Below are 23653 nucleotides of genomic sequence, written 5' to 3' on the forward strand. Positions count from 1 at the left end.
GCAGAAAATTTTCTGAAAATTTGACTTCATTTACATTGTATCTTCAGGAATTCAAATTAACTCTTGACAGAATACCAAAATTTGCTAATATAAGTGACACAACTAATAACGGCAAATATGCTTGACATTAAGATCAGTTCACAAATAAGGCATCACCAAAAGCACACAGAGCATTGGTCCACTGAAACATGCTGAACCAATCACCAGCACGCTTTCTGCTCCAAGGATTACTGAGTCTGGATAATCCAACAAGATTGAAAGGTAGATTGAGAACCAAATAACTGGCCGTATATTTAGGCACTGATTCCAAATGGATTTCCAGGTTGGAATAGAAAATTTATGTATTTTAGTCATAGGAAGGATATTCTCCTTTATTATGTATTTCTAGAAATATATAGTATTGTTTTATAAAAATGCTGTGATATAATTATCTTCATACAAATGCATATATTACATCAGTCTCAAGTAAATTTAAGTCTGAAGAACTGTGAAGGCCACTTAAATTGCTTCACATGTTGCACTGAACCAACGCTTTTGGTAATGGTTTAGATTGAACTGACTCAAATTATGCTAAAAACAAAACAGAACACCAACAGGCAAAAACAAAACCTTAAAAGCAAATGTAGTAAAAAGGTAATGTTTCTCTGGCCTGTACCTTCAATTTAAGATTGTACTGTGGTAGTAATATTAAATTTTAATAGTTTCTTCTGTTTTTTTTTTCTTTTCTTTTTCCCAGTTTTTTAATGCTACAGTCACCAGGGAAGAGGGATTGTAATTGCTCAAATGGGTCAAGTCCTGTTCTAAGGCCTTGATGACTTGCCATACAGTATATTTGTCAAGCAAGGGTAACATTATGATTGTGGAAAACAGGCATTGAGGGAGATGAATGAGTGATCTCTTCAGCAGCGACTCCATTCCTCTAAAACTTTGCTCACATGACTATTGCCATGTTCTTTCAGCATCCTAGTAGAGTTATCTTAGAGCTGTTCAAAAAGTCATCATGCATCATCAGGCTTGTCATTGCATGGTACATCATTCCTCAGAGCTTGGCTTTTAGTAAGGTTTCCACTGCAGCTTTTGATGCATTCACATTCAAACTACACATAAAATTCAAAACAGCATTTGTTTTCCCATAGTTTCCTTCTCTCTAACTTTTCCCAACATATTCTTTAAAACTGAGTTGGGTAGAGAAAAAAAGTTACCAGAAATATGGAAGTGTTTTCATTACGCCTATTTTATTATTTTCACTTTAAGGAAACAAAAGAAAAATAAAGAGCATTTATGAGATACACTAACAGTAGGTGAGGGAAAAGGAAGGCCCATTTTGTTTTAATTACAGCTGTTTTGAAAGACATTTTCTAGTCAAATGCTGTAAGCAAAACACACTGACCAGATATTCTCAGCTGCTATGCTATTGGTTAGTAACAGTCCCTGGTTTTCATTTACTTAAATCCATAACTTGTCAACAGTCAATAATAGAAAAGATCATATTTATTAAAATTAAAAAAAAAAACAATCATCCTTAATGGCAAATGAGGTTGGGAAGGAAAACTTTTTGTACCATTTTCATCAGACTTAAACCAATGAAGTTGGAAATTTAAGCCCATCTGTTCAATTGGGGAAGGAATCCGTGGCACTTCTCAAAAGTAATGCCCTTTCAGGGACTGTTTTTAACTATTATTATCAGTTGTTCTGGAGATCATGCATCATTTTAGTATTTCACATCATTAACATGCAGGAAACAGGCTTGGACCTGGAAATATAAGTAGCAGATATGACTTGCTATAAGGCTTTCAACCAGTATATAAGCAACTGCATATCAGAGCAATACATTTTGTAAAGAAAACATGCTGTTACTCTTCATTCATTTTAAACAGTCATTGTTACATTCATACCAAATACAATATTTATTTTCTTTTAAATAAAACAAAACATGGGTTATTATTAGGGATGAGTAGTGACAAGATCAAAGACAAGACAGAAATGATTTCAAATGGTTCAAGCCACACACATACCATTCCTATTAAACTTCCATAAAGATTAACAAAAAATGGGTACCATCAAAGAGACAGGGGGACCTTAAGAACAGCCTCCGGGTGTTAAATTCATTTGATACCTGTAGCACCTGCATAAGAATCATCTCATTTTTCCTCATAGAAATGTTATGGAGATTGAATAGAACTGTTATGTGCAACTAGTAAAAATGTAAGTTGGGACATAAAGGAAATTAATTCCCTATTTTCAATTGAACAATAAATGGATAAAAAGGAAGAACAGATCCTTCTACTTAGTACTGATCACAAACCCCCAGCATTTGTGAAAATATCAGGGGAAGTAATCATGGACACGGAAATTAGACTACTTAAATAATTTACTGACAAAACAAGACCTATATGAATCAGAGTAACTTTCTGTGTTATTAAGAGCAAAATGAAAGCAAAATTTGTCAGTTATTTATAAAAAAAAAAGAAAAGAAAAGAAAAGAAAAAGAAATACTTGAAAAACTTTTAGATTGAAAAACTTTCTAGATTGTCTGGTTCTGAAGTGTAACAGAGTTCACAAAGAGTAGTGGAAAATATTTCTAGTTGCAAAAATAAGCAAAGGAAGCTGCAGATTATTGCCTCCCTAGGATGTCAAGAAACAGCTCCTTTGCTAAAAAAAAAAATAAAAAAAATATTAAAAATAAAGCAGAACAAAGTATCCCTTCATCTTTGCTGACTTTTTTTTTTTTTTTTTAATTAACTGTACAGGCTACCCAATTCTAATATTCCACCCATCACCGTAGCAATTTTCCTTGCCACCTCAACGGTAACAAAAAGTAAATCTACGAGGACATCTAGTGGTTCTCTATGAAACAACAGCTGGTTAAGAATCAACTGGAGCTTTCTTGACCAGCAAATGGTTCAAAAAAGATCCCACTGCACTTAAGAATTGAAATGTATACAGTGTCATTTCAATTCTGCAAGTTCTCATTATCCACACTAAAAGTAAAATAACAGCAGCCTTAAAGGAAGATTGGACTGATTTGATCACTTTTAGGGATGCTGGTTAGCATCAAGAGACAAATTTTTAAAGAATGTCCCTTTAATTTTTTAAAGAATTTCCCCACAATCTCTTTTCTGAAAAATACAGCAGCATTTCTTAAATTATTTTTCACAATTTATTTTCTCTTAACACACCAGGCAAAGCTATTTCTCTATTATTTAATTTTTACAGAACAACTTCAATACCACCAACTCAGCTTTTTCATTTTCTTGTAATTTTTTTTGCAATCAAAGGCAATAGGTTAGCTGCTTATGATAATTAATATGTTGCTGCTCTTTGTCAAAACTATAGAAACAGTGGACGTTCTTCTCTCTTTAGTAGCTAGAAGTAATGTCATATTTATAGACTAAATCATTTTAATATTCAAATATCGCTGTGAACTTTACTTCATTACGTTAAAGAAGTCTCTCAGCCAGCATACTCTCAGGGTGAGCTGCATTTCTGAGCAGACTGAAGCTTTGGCTTCTTTTTTAATTTTTTCCATTTCTGCAATAGCTTTTTTAAAAATACTTTTCTTTAGCAAGAAGAGTTCTTTTATTTGTTTATTACTACTTCTACTAGTTTATGTGGTCCAGAAAAGGCTCAATACAGAAATGTATTTAAAATTAATAAATTGCAATAAATAGATGCAAATTACTTCCAGTGTTTTGCATTTAGGTCTACTGATTCATTGTTTCATCCATATAAATTAGTTTCTTTCCAGTTTGTAAATTCTTATTCTGCTGTCCTGTCTTGACAACCTGCTTTTTTGCTTTCCCCATCTTTGTGCTGTGTAATTCTAGTGGCAGATAGTAACTCTTTGGAGAAATTTATGTTCTGTGTATGAACAATTTCTACCACAGTGGGGGGAATCTCATTTCTTTGGTAACGGCATCAAAATAAAAAAAAAACAAAAACAAAGTAATGCTAACCATCACACAGGCCACCATGATTACAAGATGGCTGACACTATATCATGCAGCTCCAGGAGTATCAAATTTTTCTGGATTATTTGCAAAATCCTATGGTGTGTACAGCTGAGAGGTGAAAAAATACCACAGTCTGGATTAATATCTGAAGTGTTATCAGAAAATAAATTAATAATGTCTGGTGAAATGGTGAAGAGTCTCATAGCCTCTTATTTAGAATAGCTGCAGTTGTATGGTATAGCTGCCAGCCTCAATCTGATGCAGTAGTGAATGCTTCATTGCACCTATTAAATATTTGATCCCTCTTGCTGTTTGAAAGAACAAGCCCTATAATCCTAACACTGCAATATAACCAGTATATTTTTTTTTCATAGTGCTTGTGTTTCTAGAAAGCTCAACTCTTTCCATGTCCAAAATGCTGTGTTTATTTAAATTGTCATGATTGTACACACTAAAAGTGGCTGGTGAGAGCCTCCACAGATTCTGAGCACTTTGAAGTGGTCAGATTTAGATTGATGTGAAATGGTCTATAAACTTCATATACTGTATATAATAGTAATAATGTAAAACTTTACAGTTTAGGTCCTGAAAAGACAATGTGGGTCTACTCATGTAATTACTTTCATTACAAGCAAAAACTGTTATAGCTGGGGAAAATGATCACTGTAGCTTGTTTGCTATTGATGAAGGCTGTAACTTCATATATTCAAAGTAAAATACACATTTAATTCATTGTCTGGCTTCCCCTCACACATACCTTTATTTTTGACAGTGAGGAGAAAGGAGTTAAATAAGGACAGTAAAAGACTGCTGAGTTGTCCCTTGTGTCAGCAATGCAATGGAAACCAAGTACAAAAAAAACGAACACAGATCTGACAATGAATTTGTCTTAATCAGGCAAACAGTGCTATAGTGTTAATTACCCCAGCCTAACCGATAGCTCTGAAAATTCATGAGATATCTCTAGGATCATTTCTCAGAAATGACACTGCCAAGATCTCCCTTTCAAATAGGGATAAAAGACAAAGTTGTGGAAAAAAGGAGCAAAAAGTGAAAGAGGGGAAAACTGCTGTATTTTCTTCAACGTCACCCTAATCCCCGTGGGTGGAAACGATGAGAAACTTGTGGGTATGACGTCACTGCTACATGCAACATAAATAAAGAAAATAACCAAAATACTGAACAAAAATACTCTCTGCTAGAGAAAGACAGGTTGGACCGCACTCTGGGCTACAGGGAACCCATTTTTACTCACAATAGATCACTATCAGTGTGCAGTTAAAATATAGTAGGGGCCGTGTTCCAAGGCAGCAAGAGGAAAAATAAATCAAAAGTTTGTCAATTATCATAGATTACAAGAAATTCCTTCAAATACATCAATGTACACATGATATGTCCCTTCTGGGGTTCAACCCCCATTGTTCACAGCAAGCACTGTCACTGGAAAAAATATATACAGAATTAGACCACAGTTGTAGAACAGAATGAAAGAAACAGAAGGAGTAGGTCATCCATTTCAGAGATTTCATCCCAATGTGGCTGCATTTTGTATAAATTTATACAGGTATTTGGCCCCTTGCTGAAAAATCTACAATTAAATGCCATAGGAATGAGATTGAAAGCATTCAAAAACTATGTTAACAATCTGTGAATAAAATTTCCACGCAAACATTTATCTGGACAGTGTGACATCAGCATTCATATGTTATTCAGGGAGTGGGGTAGGTAAGGAGAAAGAAAGGTGGCAGAAACTGCAAAAGGAAAGGAAGGTTACATTAATTATCCGTGGCCTCATGGATATGTACTGAACTTTCCTGAATTATTAACATTAGGCCTAACAGGTTTGGACAAATAGCTATGTAGGTCAGACTCACATTTAGACCCCAACAATATCACAAGCTAATGTTCAGATAGTATCTAAAATGATGTGCAACCTCAGATACATTATTAAAAATGTGGTCTTCCAGAGTCACGGGAAGCTACATTAATTAAAGCTACATTAAGATTTCAATTTAAAGGAGATATTCTTTCACATTCAATTCACTTGAAAGTGTTGATATTTACAAGCAGTCCCTTTCATTTCATCTTACACGTTTTCCACGTTCAGCTGGCTCTAATTGTTATGTTGCTCACTAATTAAAAAATATATACTTATATAGAGCTACTTATTTGCATGTGATTATTTTTGTTGTCTTTAAAAATCAAGTTGTTAGCTTAACAGTTGATGGATCAGTTGACAGATACCTAATTCAATGGAGAAAGTATTTTCTTAATTTATGTTTTGTTTTGGTTAGCCTACAGTTTAAGACAAAAGTTGGTGTAACTTACAGATGGAAAACAATTACGATTTTCAAAAGTGATAAGTGATTTGAAAGCTAAAACTAAGGCATTTGATGTGAATAATAGTCTTTACCTTAAGACTTACCTTTTAAAAATATATACCCAGTCTCATAAAGGGGATCTTGAGACTGTCAGTGGAATTAGTGATCAAAAATTCCTAACTACTGATGAAATTTTTTTTTTTTTTTTCTGATTGACAGAACTTTAAAATCAAAGAAACTACATTATTCCTAATAGTTGTGAACATTCTGCTATGTGGAAGCTGTTTGCTCTACTGGGAGCTGCCAGCTATTATAGTGCCTCTGAGCATATGTGTGTGCATGTGAGACGGGACGGGGGGGAGGGCAGATGGGGAGAAAGGAGAGACAATTAAAGGGAAAACTAATATTTTGCTGTCTTTTTTTTTTTTTTTTCTTTTTCACCCTACTGAGAGGATTCCCTCCTTAGTGCTTAGTGCCCACTGCAGCAGCCCTGACAGTCTCCTTCCTCAGCCTAACTAAATTCATCATTTTGCTTCCACATCTGGGAACTATCTCTTTATTTATTGGACTGACTGTCCCTTTTGGGACATTCCACAGTGCCACATATAGAAGTTGTCACTCTCACTTCTCCATGGCCCTGTTGTTGGTAATGTATCTATTGTGCTGGCTGGGTCACAGGATGCCGTTTCCTCCCTGGTTTCCTAGTACTGAGGTTACATTACTCTTCATGCTTTTGCCCTGTATACCATGAATTCCTGATTCCTATCTTCCTGCAACGTGTAGATCCCCCATTAAAACACCAAATTTTCAGATTTTTCTTTTTCAAAAAAGCGCATGTGTGAAAAGCATACACAATGTGAAGGAGTAGAGAAGAATATACAATCAAATAGCTTTTTTGTTTTGTTTTGTTTTTTTAAGAACTGGACAAACAGGTAACATATTCCTTCTGAAGTGTTGTGTAATTTGGAAAAAAAAGAGATTGGCTTTCTAAGTTACTGGCACCCTGAGGCATCTGCAGCTTGCTTTACCAGAACTTGCTCAGCAGTCTCATTGGCTTTGGCAGCAGTTCAAAGGTCACATTCTCACATGGCTAAACTGTTCTTGAACAATATGTTAGGCAATTTTTTTTTCCAGTAAGTTGGGCAATACATACATTCCTTCCACATCAAGCATGCTTTCCATGTACTTTACTCTCCTTGAAGCTACTGGAAGGAAATTTCCATTTTCCGTCAAAGCCACAGCTGTTTTCTCTCAATTACACTACTTTGTTTCACACTTCTGTGGCTTTTTTTTGGTTTGTTTGTTCTTTGAGAGGAGCTTCTCAAAACCTCAAGACATACACTTTACTTTTTAAAATCCAGAGAATTCATCAATTTCAGGTACTCCTTAGAGTTAGATAAGGTCCAGTTTAGACTTATTTTCATCTTCCAAAGCAGTGCAATGATGGTGTTATGACTGAATGAATAAATATGGCAGGATCTTTTCCTCTTAAAAGTACTGGTTTGATCAAACTCTTCTGAGATTTTTCAATTTCCCTAGTCAGTGTTTTTGTAATGAAATATCTTCTCCATGGCAAAATGGAATGGAGTGCACATAAATATTTGTGCATCCATTGAGAAAAGGATCCCTAAATCCTTTCGATTTCGATGTTACAGGTATTCATGGGTCAAACACTACTATGTCTAAAACATGGTTGTGAAAGTTCCTGCAAAATATCTTTTAAAAGTATATATAAATGAAATAATTTCTATATATTTTAAAAATAGAGATGCAAAGTCTAATCTCAAATTACAAACTCAATTCTTTCTTTACACACAGTTTTCCAAAGAATTTAAACAGCAGACCTAAGAATGCAACTAAATCAAATGCTAGCATTTCAGCTATGGAATCTCTATTCAAAGAATATGTTTAAGGAACCAATCTTCAATTTTTTCCAGACAATCCCTTTCTCCAAGAACTGATGATTTATTTCAGTAATAGTTTATTTCAATAGTTACATGATGGAATATTATTCCCTAATATCTTCTTTTACAGAATTGTATTCAGCAAGGAATTCAGCTTTTTACTTTACAGAAAACTATTGAATTACTGGATTTCAGCATGGTATGAATGGGAGCAGAATTTCACTATTAGCTGGTTCTTAACTCAGAAACTTCCACAGTTAGATCTAGCTAGATTAATTCTTTAAGTTCTGTCATCTTTAGTCCCGGAATATATTTTTAATGAAGAAACAGGTGTGACTGGTGTGAAATTTAATAAAAAATAATTACAAAATGCAAATTGCGCTTATGTTGCTATGAATTTCTTTTTTAACATTTCTGCACCACTATGTGAAACATGTAAGTGTAAGTGAGTGTACACTCATTGTTCAAGACTAAGCAGTTAATTAGAAGGAGAAGGGAGTGATAGAAAAATTACTTACGCCGTTTGCAGCCACACTTTTTTATCCTTTTGGGATCTGTGATGTCATCATGGCAGGCCTTGCAGTAAAAAAATGCCCTGGAGAGACAGAATGGAAAAACTGACACATTTCTTAATCCATACAAATGAAATTAGTCCCACATTTCTTCTTGTTGCTGTATCAAATTAATGAAACATGCCAATGCTAATTTCCTTTAATCTTTGAAACTGTTTAGATATTTGAAGTAGGAAATATTTGCTTCAAGACCATTAAATTCAGACATAAGATTCCAAATTAGTGTTTCTTTTAATATACTTGAAAAGTAATTGGGAGAAGGGATCATAATTATGACACAATATATCAGTGCAGTTGTCTTTCATCTCAGAAAAATAGAGCATCCAATGAAATTTGCCAAGAATGTGTGTGTGTGTATATATATATATATATATATATAAGTGTATATATATATTCAATGAACTCTGTTCTTATCAGGTCTACCAGATATTTTCTTTTGGAAACACCATCTAGCACCCTGTGCCAGTTTTTCAGCCCAGTCACAAGTTGGACATCATGTTAGATAAAATGAGAAATTGTAAAGTGATCAATCTGACAATTATGTCAGATGTATCATTTGCCCCCCCCCCCCCCCCTCCAAAAAAAAGAGAGAAAACCTACAAAAAATTAGTAAGTTTCTATAGGAATATATAAATGAAAGAGCAGGTACAGTCTTGATTCAGATTATTTTTTGTCTTTTATATTTGGTATTAGAGCAAAATCGTATTGGTTTTGAACAGATATGAAGCCAACATTTCTAAGAAAAGTATGTAATCAATAAGGTGAAACATCTAGGTCACCATGTGATATTCATGCTTATCAACATCTACTATTGTATCAAAATGCTCACCAATAGCTGAAACACAAAGAGAACTAAGATGGAGGGAAAAGGGTAAATATCTGACTTTGTATAAATATCAAAATAAAATTCCAGTTTAATAAATATGTATCTGACTTCTCTTGGACGAGTTTAATCATGCCGGTCAAGTCAACATGTTGCATATGGCTACTGTGACACATTTCATGAGTATCACACAGCTGGCCCGTAGCAGGACAGTTAGAGTTTATCAGTATTCTTGCTAGCATAATAAAATAAACATACTTTTTAACCTGCTTAAATTTCCTTGTACATATCCTTATCAGGATATGTTAGCTCCGTACCTATCTTTCCCAACCTTCTCCCTTTCCATGCTTCTCAATACAAATTCACTGTAAGAAACAAAGCTGTCAATCTACAGTTGAAATTTATCCATTAGCATATTTTAAAAATCCATAATGATTTTAATTTCAAGCATTTGGCTTGCTTGTTTTCATCTTATTATACTTACTATCCTTTTCACTTTCTTCCCTTCTCAAAGACCTCAACTTAAGAGCATTTTTCTGACTGATTCACAGCTCAAAAGAGCGTAATCAACACTTTTCATAATTGGTTTTGTTAATTGAAGCATATCTGATAATTACTTGCTCTGCATAGAGCAGCTACAGAATGTGGCAAGGAAGGAAGAATGTTTCTAAACAAAGCTTTCTGCAAAAAGCCAGGCAGAACTGAAAATTGAATTTCAGCTTGCTACTAGATAAAACATGATAGATGAATGATGAGCAATTTTTTCCTAAACATGTTATTAACAGGCAATTGGTCAAATAAATGACATGTCAGGTAATTTATGTGAAAGAAGTCCAAAATAATTTCAGAGGAGATGGTAAAAAGCCCTGTAAAACAAAAAGACCTACCATCTCAGCACAGGAGTGTGAAGACTATATTCAAATGGATAAAATCAAAAGAGAAGAAAAAACTGTATGCTAAAAGGCAATGTATCTGATGTAATACTGGTTGCAAATACTCTAAAGTTGGTGCTAGAAATATGAGAGGATAGAGGTATTTCTGTGCTCTTTGTGCTTTGGCTAGTCAAAAACTATATTAACTGTTACAACAAAAAATCTTTCAAATTCTCAACGATTTCATTATTCTGATGTTTTGACAGTATATACTTGTAACAAACATGCATTACTTAAATATTACTTTTCACATAAGTTTAGGGCTTATAAAATATTTAAATGGTGACATTTACTATGTTTTTTTTTAATTCAAGGGACGTTAAAGAATTATTTATTTTAAACACTACTTTCTCACATTGCTATTTTATTCCTTCCAAGCATTTTATACCCTAAAAACCAGAATAAATATGTTTGGCGCTAAATACAAAACCATAAAACTCTCATTAATCTAATGCAACTAAAGTACATCTAACTACAGTGAACCAGTGAAGCTGTCCCTAATGGCTGGAATATATTTCAAACTGTTTTATTTGCATTTATTATTATGAGGACATAGAATATATAGTTTCAGTAAGTAAAACTTACAAGAAAATAAACATTAATCTGCAAATGCAATTAGCAAATAAATACAGTAGCTTGCTCAAATCAAGTATTTAATAGACTGTATACAAATAAAAACTACTTTAAACCTGAAAATTGGACACTTGAACCCAGTTCTATATCAGAGCAATTTCATTAAGACTAATTAATTTGTAGAAAAAAAAAGATCAATATATTTTACATTGTCCAGTAAAATTCTGAAAAAATAACGTCTTATTTTCTTTACATACTTGTAAAATTATTTTATTTCCTTGACATTTGAAATTATGGTTAAGAAAATGGTATGCGTGATTTCAGTGAAAGGTAGTTTCATTAATTTGTCAGCTCAATCTTCCATGAAAACCTTTCAGTATATTGCAGTGAAAATCAGTTTACGTGTTTACAAGTAAAGGAAAACTAAACAAAGAAATAAATTAAATACAGTATGTTTAAATTTAATGATAGGAAGATACGAGTTACCTTTTTACTTCTTTGGCATCACTTGCAATGAAGAATCCTAGGGTACCTTCTTGAATCTTGACATGATTTCCAGGATTGATTAATATACTGCTCAGTGAAACAAAAACAAAAATAAAAACAAAAAAGAAAAACAGAATAGTAAATTTTAATTACTTTTAACATAATGTTCAAAACTAGCTTTATTTTATTCTACTATAGGGGACCCACTAGTTACAAAAGGCTGCAAGGAAATTTTAAGCCATTTTTCCTTGGAATTTCCAATCAAATAACAGTTTTCACGTGCCATCATTTTTACAAAAACTTTACTTTGAGACATTCACATGCCTTCTTCCAAAATTACATGAAGTGTTTACATATTTATTCTTATGTTTTTGCATTAAATATGCACTATACAAAATAACAAAGCCTCTCAGAAACATGATATGTGAAGCTGAGTTTTTTAGATCTCTTGTTCTGTTGTCACGCAAAGTGGTGAACAATTCAAAATATGGTGAAAAGAACAAACAACCACCACTCAATAACAATACAAAAAGCCACTCATGAAGCTGAACCCTTTAATGCAAATTTTTTGCCAATTTCTAGTGGTATAGAATGTTAATGGGACCCCTATCTGGACATACAGTGTTATTGTTTAAAATAATATATACACACATACACTCAAGGGGAATGGTACAAGACAACCAGTCACGATAGCTGAAAAAACATAAAATGAATTAATTTTTTTTTTAAACACTGCTATGTAGCCATGAAAAAACAAAAATAACCCAACCACACTGACAAAATAGCCTCAGCTAAGTTTGATGAAGGAAATCATGAACTGCAATCAAGAAGTGAGATATTCTATATCTCTTTATGAGCAATTTTTATTTTCATGAAGATTTAACTTTAAATACTAGTTAATTTGCCAAGTACAAAGCTATATATCCATGCACAGAAATAGATATAAATATATTTTCCAATAACTTTTACTATTGTATAATATAACTAAGCTTTTTAAAATTTAATACAGCTTGTCAAAAGTTCTGTTTTTGTATTTTTTTAAAGTTGGTCTTTGAAAATCACAGTCTACTAATGGCATACATATACAATCTAAAGTAAATAATGACTACCAGCAATTTAAACGCTGGCATAAAAATACATATACAAAATTAGATAAAGCACATATTTGAACAGATATACATTACTAAAATGGAAAGGCCAAAAATCTTTGATGTCACTATTAAGAAGAAAAATGGATCCCAGAAGTTCTCATATTCAGGATGGTATTTATCACTTATATATTAATAATAAACGAGTGTGACAAATAGTATACTTGAAAGCTTTACATAAGCACATGGTTATGTGTGAGTATACATGTAAAAATGCCCCATGAAAAGAATACTCAGGCTGCAAAATAAAGCACTTAAGAATTAAAAGGCTGGTCATATAGCCATAATTTAGCCTACCCTATGCAGTAATCACAATACAGTCCTTAATTTAATATCCACAAGCTACTTTTTTCTCACAGTCTGGGACTACATTCAGGAGTGTGTTACTGGCAGTGTTCTAGGAACGGATTTGATTAGTTTATCTTTCTTTAAACTCAGCATCATTTTTAATGGGTTTTTCTGCAGTGTTCATCACAATGGCATTCTAATAGTTCATAGATACATAATTTATTTTACAAGAATATGAAGATAAAGTGTTACTCCATTTTACAGATGAGTTACTAATGACTCAATCGAGTCACTATGAGGTAAAACATTTATTTAGGATGCCTACAACTTATTTTTTATTAATATTTAGCATTGTATATCTCTTTGTACAGTTTCTTGGGATTTCTGCTGCAAGTAGAAATGCTCAGCAATTGGTTCCCAAAGTAATCAGAGATCATCTGTAAAAAGTTTTGTTTAAATTACTTGTTCACTGTCACACAGATTTCCTATGGCAGAAACAGAAATCAGCTCTCAAATAAAGTGTTTACCCAGACATCCTTCCTCTTCCTTCATTCAGTTTCAAACTTTGCAATAGTTTAAAAGGACAGAACTACAGAAAAATTGAATGCATCACCACGGAAAGCAGCTCCACAGAACATTTCAGTAGTAATGCAAAAAATGAAATGTGATAATTTGAATGATGACTACAGTATAATACACACAGGTAAGTGGATACGCATTAAGACTGTGCAGCTAAAGTTCACAACTTTTTTCATTTCTTAATTTATTGGATTTACTGGTTGTGCTTGCAAAACAAAACATTTATTTAATGTATTTTTAAAATGCAATTTCCCGGGTTTTAAACTGAAATAAAGCTGACAGAAAACAAAATAGAACAATCAATAAATCAAATAAAACACAAAACTAAAACAAAAAAAATCATTTGTTCATATGAAATATGTCACAGAAGTCACAAATACATTGGAACATTAAGATTCCTTGAACAAGTTTTGTCACTTGAGTCAATATACCAAGTCAAAGCTTTCTGGCTGTTCTAGGGACAGCTTAAAAGGCCACCACTGAGGCAGATTAAACATGTGCTCTACTTGGACATTCATGGGGAAAAACAAACAAACAAACTGGTACTCGAGTACCAGTGAGTAGTGCTCTGTCAGAGTAACACTTCTCTTTTTTTCCCCTATTTCATTCTTTGCCCTTAATCATGAAGACATTATAGCTTTTCAGTGAAAACAGATGAACATATTTCTTTACATAGACACAACTTTTTTTTTTTCTCCCAGAACTTTAAGCTTGACAAAGTAATAAGCAGATCTTTTAAGAGGCACTGAACATAATCTTAAAACAGAAGTGATTTAAGTTGCAAATGTATTGTGAGCATGCTTTTGCATCTCAAGGTTTCCTGAGACACATGAAATCAATTCAGGTGGGTCAGTATAGACTTTATTTTTGTAAGATCTTATATGTCATTCACATGTACCTTTTTTCACAAATACACTGTAGTTATAGCCACAAAAAAATGGATGTGATCGCAGTTAATGCAGTACGGCATCAGCATCAAAGACTTAGGTTGAAAATAAAAATTAATTTGCCCCATCACGGTATTGCCAATGAGCTACAAGAAAGGCTCCAAAAACTTTTGTTTTATAGGCACATACTGATATTTAACCAGTTCAAAGTCATGAGCAATTTCTACTGAGTATATATGGATTTATTAAATATGCTGCTTATTAAATCAGCAATTGAATTATTTCATAGGAGAATTGGGCTGTCATAGCTGAAGCATGACTAAAGTTATGCTCTGATAAGCACTCACAATAATATGTACAGTAAGTGAAATGCTTTGAATTAAAAGACTAAATCATAGGGAGAAAAATAAGGGCAAAGAAAAATAAAACAGGCTTTGAAGCCTACCAAGAAGAATGCATCCATCAGTTATTTAGAGATGCATATATCTGTTTAAGCAGTTCATGAAAATGTGCACATATATATTCCTCTAGTTGTGGAGATAAGTACGTGACAAAGTAATGTCTCATTTTTATATGTTGTCAAGGCTGGGAATTTCCCTTGTCAGCAACTTCTGTTATTTACTGTTCTTGTTTGTTCTTACTTTCAGGGTAAAGATTTAGATAGCACCGAGAATGGGATTCACCTCATCTGTTTTAGAACAGAAGCTGTTTTCAAGAACTGAAGTGTTAATAACTTAACAGGGATTAATTAGGTCTACAACTGATAAAGATAGGTGAGATGAATGCCAGCATCAGTGACCAATTGAACAACTCATCCCTTCATCAAGGTAACCTGTCTGATTGACTGAAAAAAAAAAAGAAAAAAAAAAGAAAAAAGAAAAAAATCAATTGTTGAATTAAATGAAAAAAAAAAGACAAAATTTTGACTAAGCAAATGATAAAAGCCATGAAAACTCTTTTTTAAACCTTGTGGTAGATGTACTGTACCATTCCCCATGTGACTAAAATAGTAACAATATCATATATTAACCAGAAATATATAATAATGACTAATTATTATTGAGTAACTAAAACAAGACCATTTGATATTACTGACTAAAGCTATCACACTGTTAAATAAAGACAGCTATTTTTCTTGTTCCATGCCACGCCCAGATGAAATGCATCATTATTAGCCTAACGGCCTTTTAAACTGTGCAATGTCATTCACACAACTACAGACTTAAAGTTACAAAATTAGTTTTAGGCAATGTGTATTTTCAGGGAATGATTCTAAGTGGAGTGTGAGGGTAGGTGCACAATTCCCATAGTGGGAGTTGCGTGCATACCAGCTTCACACTGCATGTAACTCATGAGTATTGCTTCTTTCTTCTGGGCTCTATCACTGATATTAATTCAGATCCATATTGTTCTACACAGAAAAATCCAGTAAGATGCTAAAAGGAATACAAGGCAAAAGACACGGCACATTACATGCTACAGTATATTAAGCCTTAATTACTACAAGCATATAAAAAAGGTTGCTCCCAGGAGTTATGTCCTTCACAATAGTGACTACTAAATCATGGAAGTAAGGTGTTGTACTGGGGAATAATCCAAACTAGTTCAATGATGCTAGTGAGTTGAGTACACTTTAAATAATTTAATTATTCCTTCTGGTTCCAGAAGCGGTTGATTATCAATACAATGAAGCAGCACAATACAGGTTATTCTGGGAGCAAGCAACTTTACTTTGTACAACACTTCTTCATATTTTTCATCATGCCAGCGTTCACATGCCTTAACCACAAGATAATATATACTTAAAAGCAAGAAGCGAAGTAGAGGTGCAACAACTGCAGATCCTTGAAGATGCTAAGTGTTGCAGTAACTTCTCTGCAGTTGGATCATATCAATAATGCCAAACTGACAGGAAGCCACCTCTCTTTTCACACATCTACTTAGAAACCACAGGAGAATAAGACTAAAAATTAAAAATAACACACAGCACACGCAACAAAACAGACATGGAAAGTAAAGTTTGGGGAATATGATGAAGAAGGAAATTAAAATGTCTGAATAATGATAATGGGTCTCTGAAAAGCAACACCAACAGACTTCTATAAGCAATTAGAAAAGCAAATGGGAGTGACAGAAAAAAAGATGAGGAGAGGAGAAGGAAGAGAGGAGATGAGAAGATATGGAAGAGCGTGCCTTCTTTATTCCATTCAAACCAATAGCAGCAGGATAGAATGTTGACTAGAGAGAAGAGCTCTCAGCATGGTGTAGCAAAAGAAAACGATACACATGCCATCCCAAAGGAAAAAAAATACTTAGAAAAAAATTCAGTAACACCTTCATAAATAATCTTAATAAATGTCATTAAAATGAATGTGAAACATAGCACAAACTATCCGTGGTACTTTCACTGGAACAGTACAATAAATTTAATGAGTACTGTATTACAATTAACTGGGCTCAAAACAGGATCAGCAATGCAAAGAATCAGGCATTAGGTTGCTGTTAATGGAAGGTGAGACTACAAGAGAAAATGAACTACTGTACTCTCAGACGTGTTTTGAAGGAAGACTGGGGGAAGAAGGACATCAATGAACATATGAATATGGAGACAGTATGTCAGCACAAGGGCTGGTAAAGACGAAAAATACATCGTCATGATACAGTACAAATGAAAAAAAGACGAGGGGAGGTGTTAACAGTAAAGTCTATTTTTCAAATGCAACAGCCTAATACACCAATGATTCCATAAGGGGATAAAAAAAAGCCTAAAGCTTATACTGTTTTATTTTATATTTCCTGCAAAGAAGTTAGTGCATGAGTCACAAGAACCAACGGAGAGACAAAATGCTATCCTGTCTCCTTTTTGAGATTGGGGGCTCATATATAAATATACACACATATAGATATATATATATACACACATAGACAGATGAATATATATATATGTATATATGTGTGCATATACAGAGAAAGATAGACAAAGATGTTATCTTCCTGTGTTCTTGGCAAGGAATTAGTCCTGAAGTTAGAAGGAGTGGAGGTAGGATTGAGGTTGGAAGGAAAGGTAACGAAGAGGGCATACCGCTTTCGGCTTCTGCAAACGACAAGAAAAAAATTGCAAATCAAACACTTTGATAGGAAATCAACTGACATCAAAGCAAGAGCAAAAAAAACCTTTATATAAAAGTCTCAAAAGCTCAAAGGTTTTTCTGCTGAGAATGAGGACAAATATATGGATAGACAAAGAGAAAATTTAACAGAAGGAGTAAACAAAGGGTGCAGGAGGGAAGAATCCAGGTGAGGCTTTCCATCTTGCTGATGTGGAGAAAAAAAATACAAGGAAAAAGGAAGTAAAAAATATCTCTAGAAGGGATTTTTGATGAGGAGTTTGAACGTCTGCATTTTAAATTGATATTTTTGCTATCTATTGAGTAAGCTCTGTTAGGACACATTCAAGCTGATGTTCATCATATTCCTTCAGCATTTTTTCTACAGGAGAAATAGAACCTTCCAGTAAATGAACTAAGAACATTATTTAAAATAAAGTATTTGGCTTGCACCAGGTACATAAGCAATTTACTTACGAAATGCTTTCAGCTGTTAATAACAATGATTATAATACTTGCAGAGATGAAGGAATGGTTATAACATTAGTGATGGAAGAATGGCTAACTCATACTGTGCTCTGGAACAACTAAAGTGCAGGCCTTAGTAGCTGCTCAGAAACCCACTCAGTCACATTTTGTATGCTAAGAGGTTTCTGTGATAACTGAACAGTAATTCAAATATTATTGGTTGTATAAATGTAGATGTAAATCATTTTAAGCGTAACTGCAATTAATCCTTGAAGTACCCCAAAGAGAAACAATTGTATAAATAAAAAATAGACCATATTTTGGCTATGATTTGATTTTGTATCGATCATATCTAAGAGATCATATCTAAGAATATATTACCTATATCAGACTTGCAACATTTATTTTACTTCAGGGCACTATCACATTCTGCTTTTAAGCAAGCTTTGAACATCATAACTTGTTTACAATTAACAATCTAATACTGCTTTATGTAGCTTTATTAGGAATTGTGAAAAATGAAAAAAATGAGCAGGAAGCTCTGCTAGGGCTAACTGGTGTACTAATATTGACTTGAATATAGTTCTGATGATTTCAAATGACTACTGATCTCAAATTCCCTATGGTAGAATTAACAGAAAATTTTAGAAAGCCAGAATCTAGGAGACTGCCTGAAAAAATAAAACAAAAATACCATAACTTCATAGGTAAATAAACTTTTAAAGAATTTAAAGAAGGTAGTAAAATAGTGAAAATTCTGCCACTCACTCAAACTGATACTAGGATTTTTTCTTAACACTGAGGTGAACATTTAAACAAGGAATTAGAAAGTCTACAGTGCCCTTAAACTAACACTTGTGAAAGCAGAACACATTTCTGAATTCATTTTGTGGTTGCTTTTGCAGTCATTGCAAAGTGATGAAAGCAGATGAAACTAATCAAATATATAGCTTACTTTTATATACTAAATGTATTATATTGTTTTTTTTTCCCCTTAAAACTAGCAACAAAAATCAAAGTGGCATAAGATCTTCTCATTGAGTTGGCAGAAAGAATGATTTGAAACTTCATTTCTCATCCTAGACCTACTTCAGCTGTAGCAGAAAACAGTAGCTCTTACTACAAAGGTGCCACCTTGACACTATTCCAAATTTTTATTAATAGTATTCACTGTTGTGAACTATGTAAATTTCTCAGTATTTTTTTAAAAATATGAATCTAAACTATAATCATAAAATAAATCAGTATATATCTCCTGTTGATCACTCTCCTGATAGAATGAATGTTATCATAATCAGTTTTCTCTTCACATTTATGTATTAATAATGAAGAAATGAAGATGTGAAGTAGGGTAAAGTATGTCCAAAGACAATATCAACAAAAATAATTGTTGAATGATATATTTATCATGTTCAAAGACCATTTTCAATTGTAAACCATATTATGCTACTTTTTATCTTAAATCTTCATCATTTAAGATGGTGCAAGGAAATGCAAGTAAAAGTAAGAAGGGAGAAAATTTTTGTTCTATTACTTTTCTGGTTAGATTAAGAGGCTCCAGTTCATAAAGCCAGAAATATGTACTCAACACGTGTTGAAGAACACAGAGACAAGTAGAACAGTAAAATTACCCTGCAGGTAGCAATCTGATTTACCAAAGAGTGACTATAAAATTATCACTGTTTACTAAAATCAGAAGTTACTACTGTGGATCAGGGTTAATAAAATGATGTGACTATTTAGTTTACATGCTTTCCTTCTACTATATATATGTTTGCAAAAATCCAACTGTCAACATCCATCCATTAGTATTGCTTCCTGCAATTTTTTTTTCTACCAAACTAATTTACTGTGAACTTTTACAACTCTGTGACCTTAAGTAACAGGAAATATATGATTGTATCACATGATGTTACTCTTTGTGGGATCTTCTGCATTACCTTGTGATTAAGAACTCAATCCAACTCTCATTGAATATAGTGCAAAGAATGATACGGAATCCATGAATTATCTGTTACTACTGAAAAAGACTATAATATTAGCACTTAAGTAACTAAATGACAAACAAAGTAATGACAACCTAAAGTTGGGCAATAGTTCTCAGAGAGAACCAAAGGAAACCAAGTATTTTCTAAATATTGTAATTACAAAATATGCTTAACTGTACCACTGCTGTTACTGATGCATTCTTTTTTTTCCTAGAAAATTTAGGTTAGACTTTTAGATAAAAGAATATTCACTCATTTTCTTTACATTAGCAAACACAGAATGTAGTAATTGAATGGAAAAGTATTTATTTTAAGATGAGCTCAGGAGAGCTGGAAACATTAAAAAAAATCAGTTATTGCAAAAAACCAATTTCTTAATTAACATAGTGTGGACAAAAGTAAAATCTCGTATTACACACACCTCTTCACGTATCATTTACCCTATAGGAAAGGATCAAGCAAAATCAAGTATAGGCTGTGCAAATACTGTCATTAATAACTGCAATATTTGATTTCTGTGTTAAACATCTTATAGACATTTATAAAGAAATATACTTTCAAAACCTTAGAAATCATGGCATGAGCTCAAATAACAGTACTGGCTCTCTTTGGAGGAGAAACAATTGCCCTCAAAGGTTTAGGTAATTGGTGGCAAAAAAACATGATGCTGTAGTATATATAGCTCCAGATTTATTGCAGCACTTACAAATGTCACTTTTGACAGAGAAAATAAAATTCAGATCAAAGTCAGAATTATCAGATGTTTGTTATATGCCCCTCTGCATGTTGCAGAGCACATTTATGATATTTTTGTTACACAAAAAGGAATGTTGTGTAAATGCACTGATTGACAAATTGTCTGATTGAAACTTGACTCCAGTATACACACAAATTCTTAAGAATTTTTGTACAAAAAGAAGAAACACTGTCTGTCTGTGAATTTGTACTAATTATAATCAGGAAATTTCTTTTTGGATAAAAAAGGTGTCAGTTGATAATTTCACAACTATATGTAAATTCAAGTTATCTGATTGTATTCATACATACATTCTTTGCTGGAACTGATAGCATATAAATGTTTATTCTATATTTCCATACATCCTATGAAGACTTGCTCTCCCAAACTGATTCACATTAAATTATTATTTTGAGAAATAAACATTGCCATAATGACTTGTGATACCACACCTGCTTTCCACTTTTCTATTTTAAGTAAATTGTTGGATTGCCACTTAAAGTTGAAAGAGTGTAGAAAGAACATTGAGTAAGGTATGTTTTCATTTAAATAAAATGAACTGCACTTTTGGAAGTGGACACATAGCACTGTACTCCTACCTTATAGTAAGTTTCATGACTAAAATTGATTTGGGTGAGGAAAAACAGCAGAAATAAAAGCCTTTCAGCTCTACATGAAATGGTGTAATGCGATGGTATGATAATTAAACTCTGAAATCAAAAGTATAAGGACCTCTATGCTTATTCTGAAAAATAAGCAGGCAAAATTCTTGACAGTGCATTCCTACTTCAAAATTTGTAGTCATGGACATACCTGCTTTCTCTTTTTTCCGACTTGTATTCTATGGCTATCATTAAGAGCTTTAGTTTCGCAAACACCAGTCTGCAGGAAGACAAGAGGCTAAGAGTCAGACCTTTTTCACAACCGACATTGTGTAAATAAACATGGCTGAGAATTTGCACACACTCAGATGTTTACCTAGTCTTCAGTAACATACATATAACCCATATATTAAGGCCTTTCTATTTTGAAGATAATAAATTCTTTTTCATAAAAACTATAAACTGACATCTTGAGAACACATCTTATGCAGCAGTACTGCATTACTAAGTCTACTTAAGGAATAATAACAAATGTCATAATTCAAAACATAAAATTGCATTTGACTATAGTAGTGGATGTCTTGAGGAAATTTTTCAAATCTTTGCTAAAATTTAGTCATATTTTGATTGCAGTGCATGAAATATGCATACACTGATCAAAAACGAGAGTACACTAATAGTAAGTTGTCATTTGTCAATTTCTATGACGGAGAGCATAACTGGAAGCTATTTCTGACCAGCGCATGGGAAAATACATGCTGATACATTAATACACATTTTTTTCAGTTGTTAGTAGCTATTTACTAAAACAAGTATGATATTCTTTATAACCTTATAGAATGGGGTTAGTACAGCAACATTTGCTTGAAGCTGACAGGACTTTGAGAGCAAACAAAGAAACCCACAATGTTAATAACCAGAAATCAGTGATTTTACAATTTTGTCATTGAAGTATATGCAAATTTCATGCTACTTGCTTCCTGTTCTATGAAATTGGTCATGCATTCTTCCAGGGTGCACCTTTCAATTGTAATGTAAATACAATGGAAACATAAACCTCCATAATTTAAACACATGAAATAAAGAACTGTGGGGAGTTTAAAGGCCTCTCTGCTGACCTATGGATACTTTTTCACTGAAGCAGCCTTTTCGTACTTGTGAATAGACTGACATAGCATTAGAGAACACAGTAAGACCTTACAACCTCTGTTTTCACATGCTGGTTCTTGCTGTCTCACTGGTGTGCCCAAGGAGACTATTTAGCATGTATTTCTTGGCAGAGTGAGGGGCAAAGGGGATGGTTGGCCTCTTGCAGAGGCAGGACAGAGGAAAGTTTCAGAGAGAGCTTGAAGAAAGTGTAAAATATAAGGAGATTTCTCTGGCAGAGTCAGATGAAATCTGATTTTACTCAAACTCAGAAGATGGAAAAGCTTTATTTAGACTCATGTCAGAGTAGAGTCCAGCCTGGCTATTAGTTAAACTGAGATCATGTTTGTGGAGTCTAAAATTTGACATGACTGCAACACCAAATAAAATTCTGGGTTCAGGAAAAAAATTAACAGCTATAGATGATCCAGTATCACTACGTCAGAGAGGCAAAAAAAACATAGTGGCCATATGATGTGTGAATTAAGTCTTAACAGTCTAAAAGTGCCTAAGATGTGTCTTACCCTCTGAGATGAGTTGAACAAAATGATTAATGATTCAAATACAGAAGCAAGAACTTAACACTGACAGAGAGTCCATGATGTCCTGCTCTGCAATAGACTGAGGCTTAATTTGGAATCAGACTAGAAAGTGCTACTTCTTTGAGTATTCCCACAAAAGAAATAATCTGTTCAGAAGCTAAGACAGAATGCAGACAAAATGCAGTCTTGCCTAAGTCTTAGTTGTTCAACACAAAAGTGAAGTCTATTTCTTGTGACTAGCACTGTTATAAAATTATACAAAAAAAAAGACGACGGCTAACATGGAAATATAGGCCATAGCTATAAACCTTACAACAATACGTTGCACAAATACAGAGCTAATATCTCTATTATTTTATCTTAAAATCAAATAGAAGATAAAATATGACTGCGCTAAACTGTTCTATACTTGTGGCTATGATACGTATTGGAACAACCTTAAGCATAAAAGGTGACTTCCATAGAGAAATATAGGTCAAATGTAAGTATTTTCAGTCTCAAAAATTAAAGTTGTAGCATGGCTTATACTGTGGTTATATACTACATGCTTGATTACAACCAGTGCTACAAAGCTCTGGATACCACACTGCTTATATGA

General features: G+C 33.3%; 1 protein-coding gene across 8 annotated transcripts in view; it reads right to left on the reverse strand.

Annotated features, from left to right (window-relative positions):
• KCNMA1 (potassium calcium-activated channel subfamily M alpha 1) overlaps positions 1-23653 on the reverse strand; it is a 454315-nt gene that overhangs the window by 89800 nt on the left and 340862 nt on the right. For 7 of the 8 annotated variants that reach the window (XM_021398811.1, XM_021398812.1, XM_021398807.1 and 4 more), the window contains 3 exons: positions 21579-21647; positions 11565-11651; positions 8697-8773 (listed from right to left, as the gene is read on the reverse strand). In XM_021398811.1, coding sequence (XP_021254486.1) covers positions 8697-8773; positions 11565-11651; positions 21579-21647 — 233 coding nt within the window. The remainder of the gene's footprint in view (positions 1-8696; positions 8774-11564; positions 11652-21578; positions 21648-23653) is intronic. The other variant, XM_021398808.1, reaches the window with a different exon arrangement.

Source organism: Numida meleagris, chromosome 5 (genome assembly GCF_002078875.1).
Source record: "Numida meleagris isolate 19003 breed g44 Domestic line chromosome 5, NumMel1.0, whole genome shotgun sequence".
NCBI classification, from domain to species: domain Eukaryota; kingdom Metazoa; phylum Chordata; class Aves; order Galliformes; family Numididae; genus Numida; species Numida meleagris.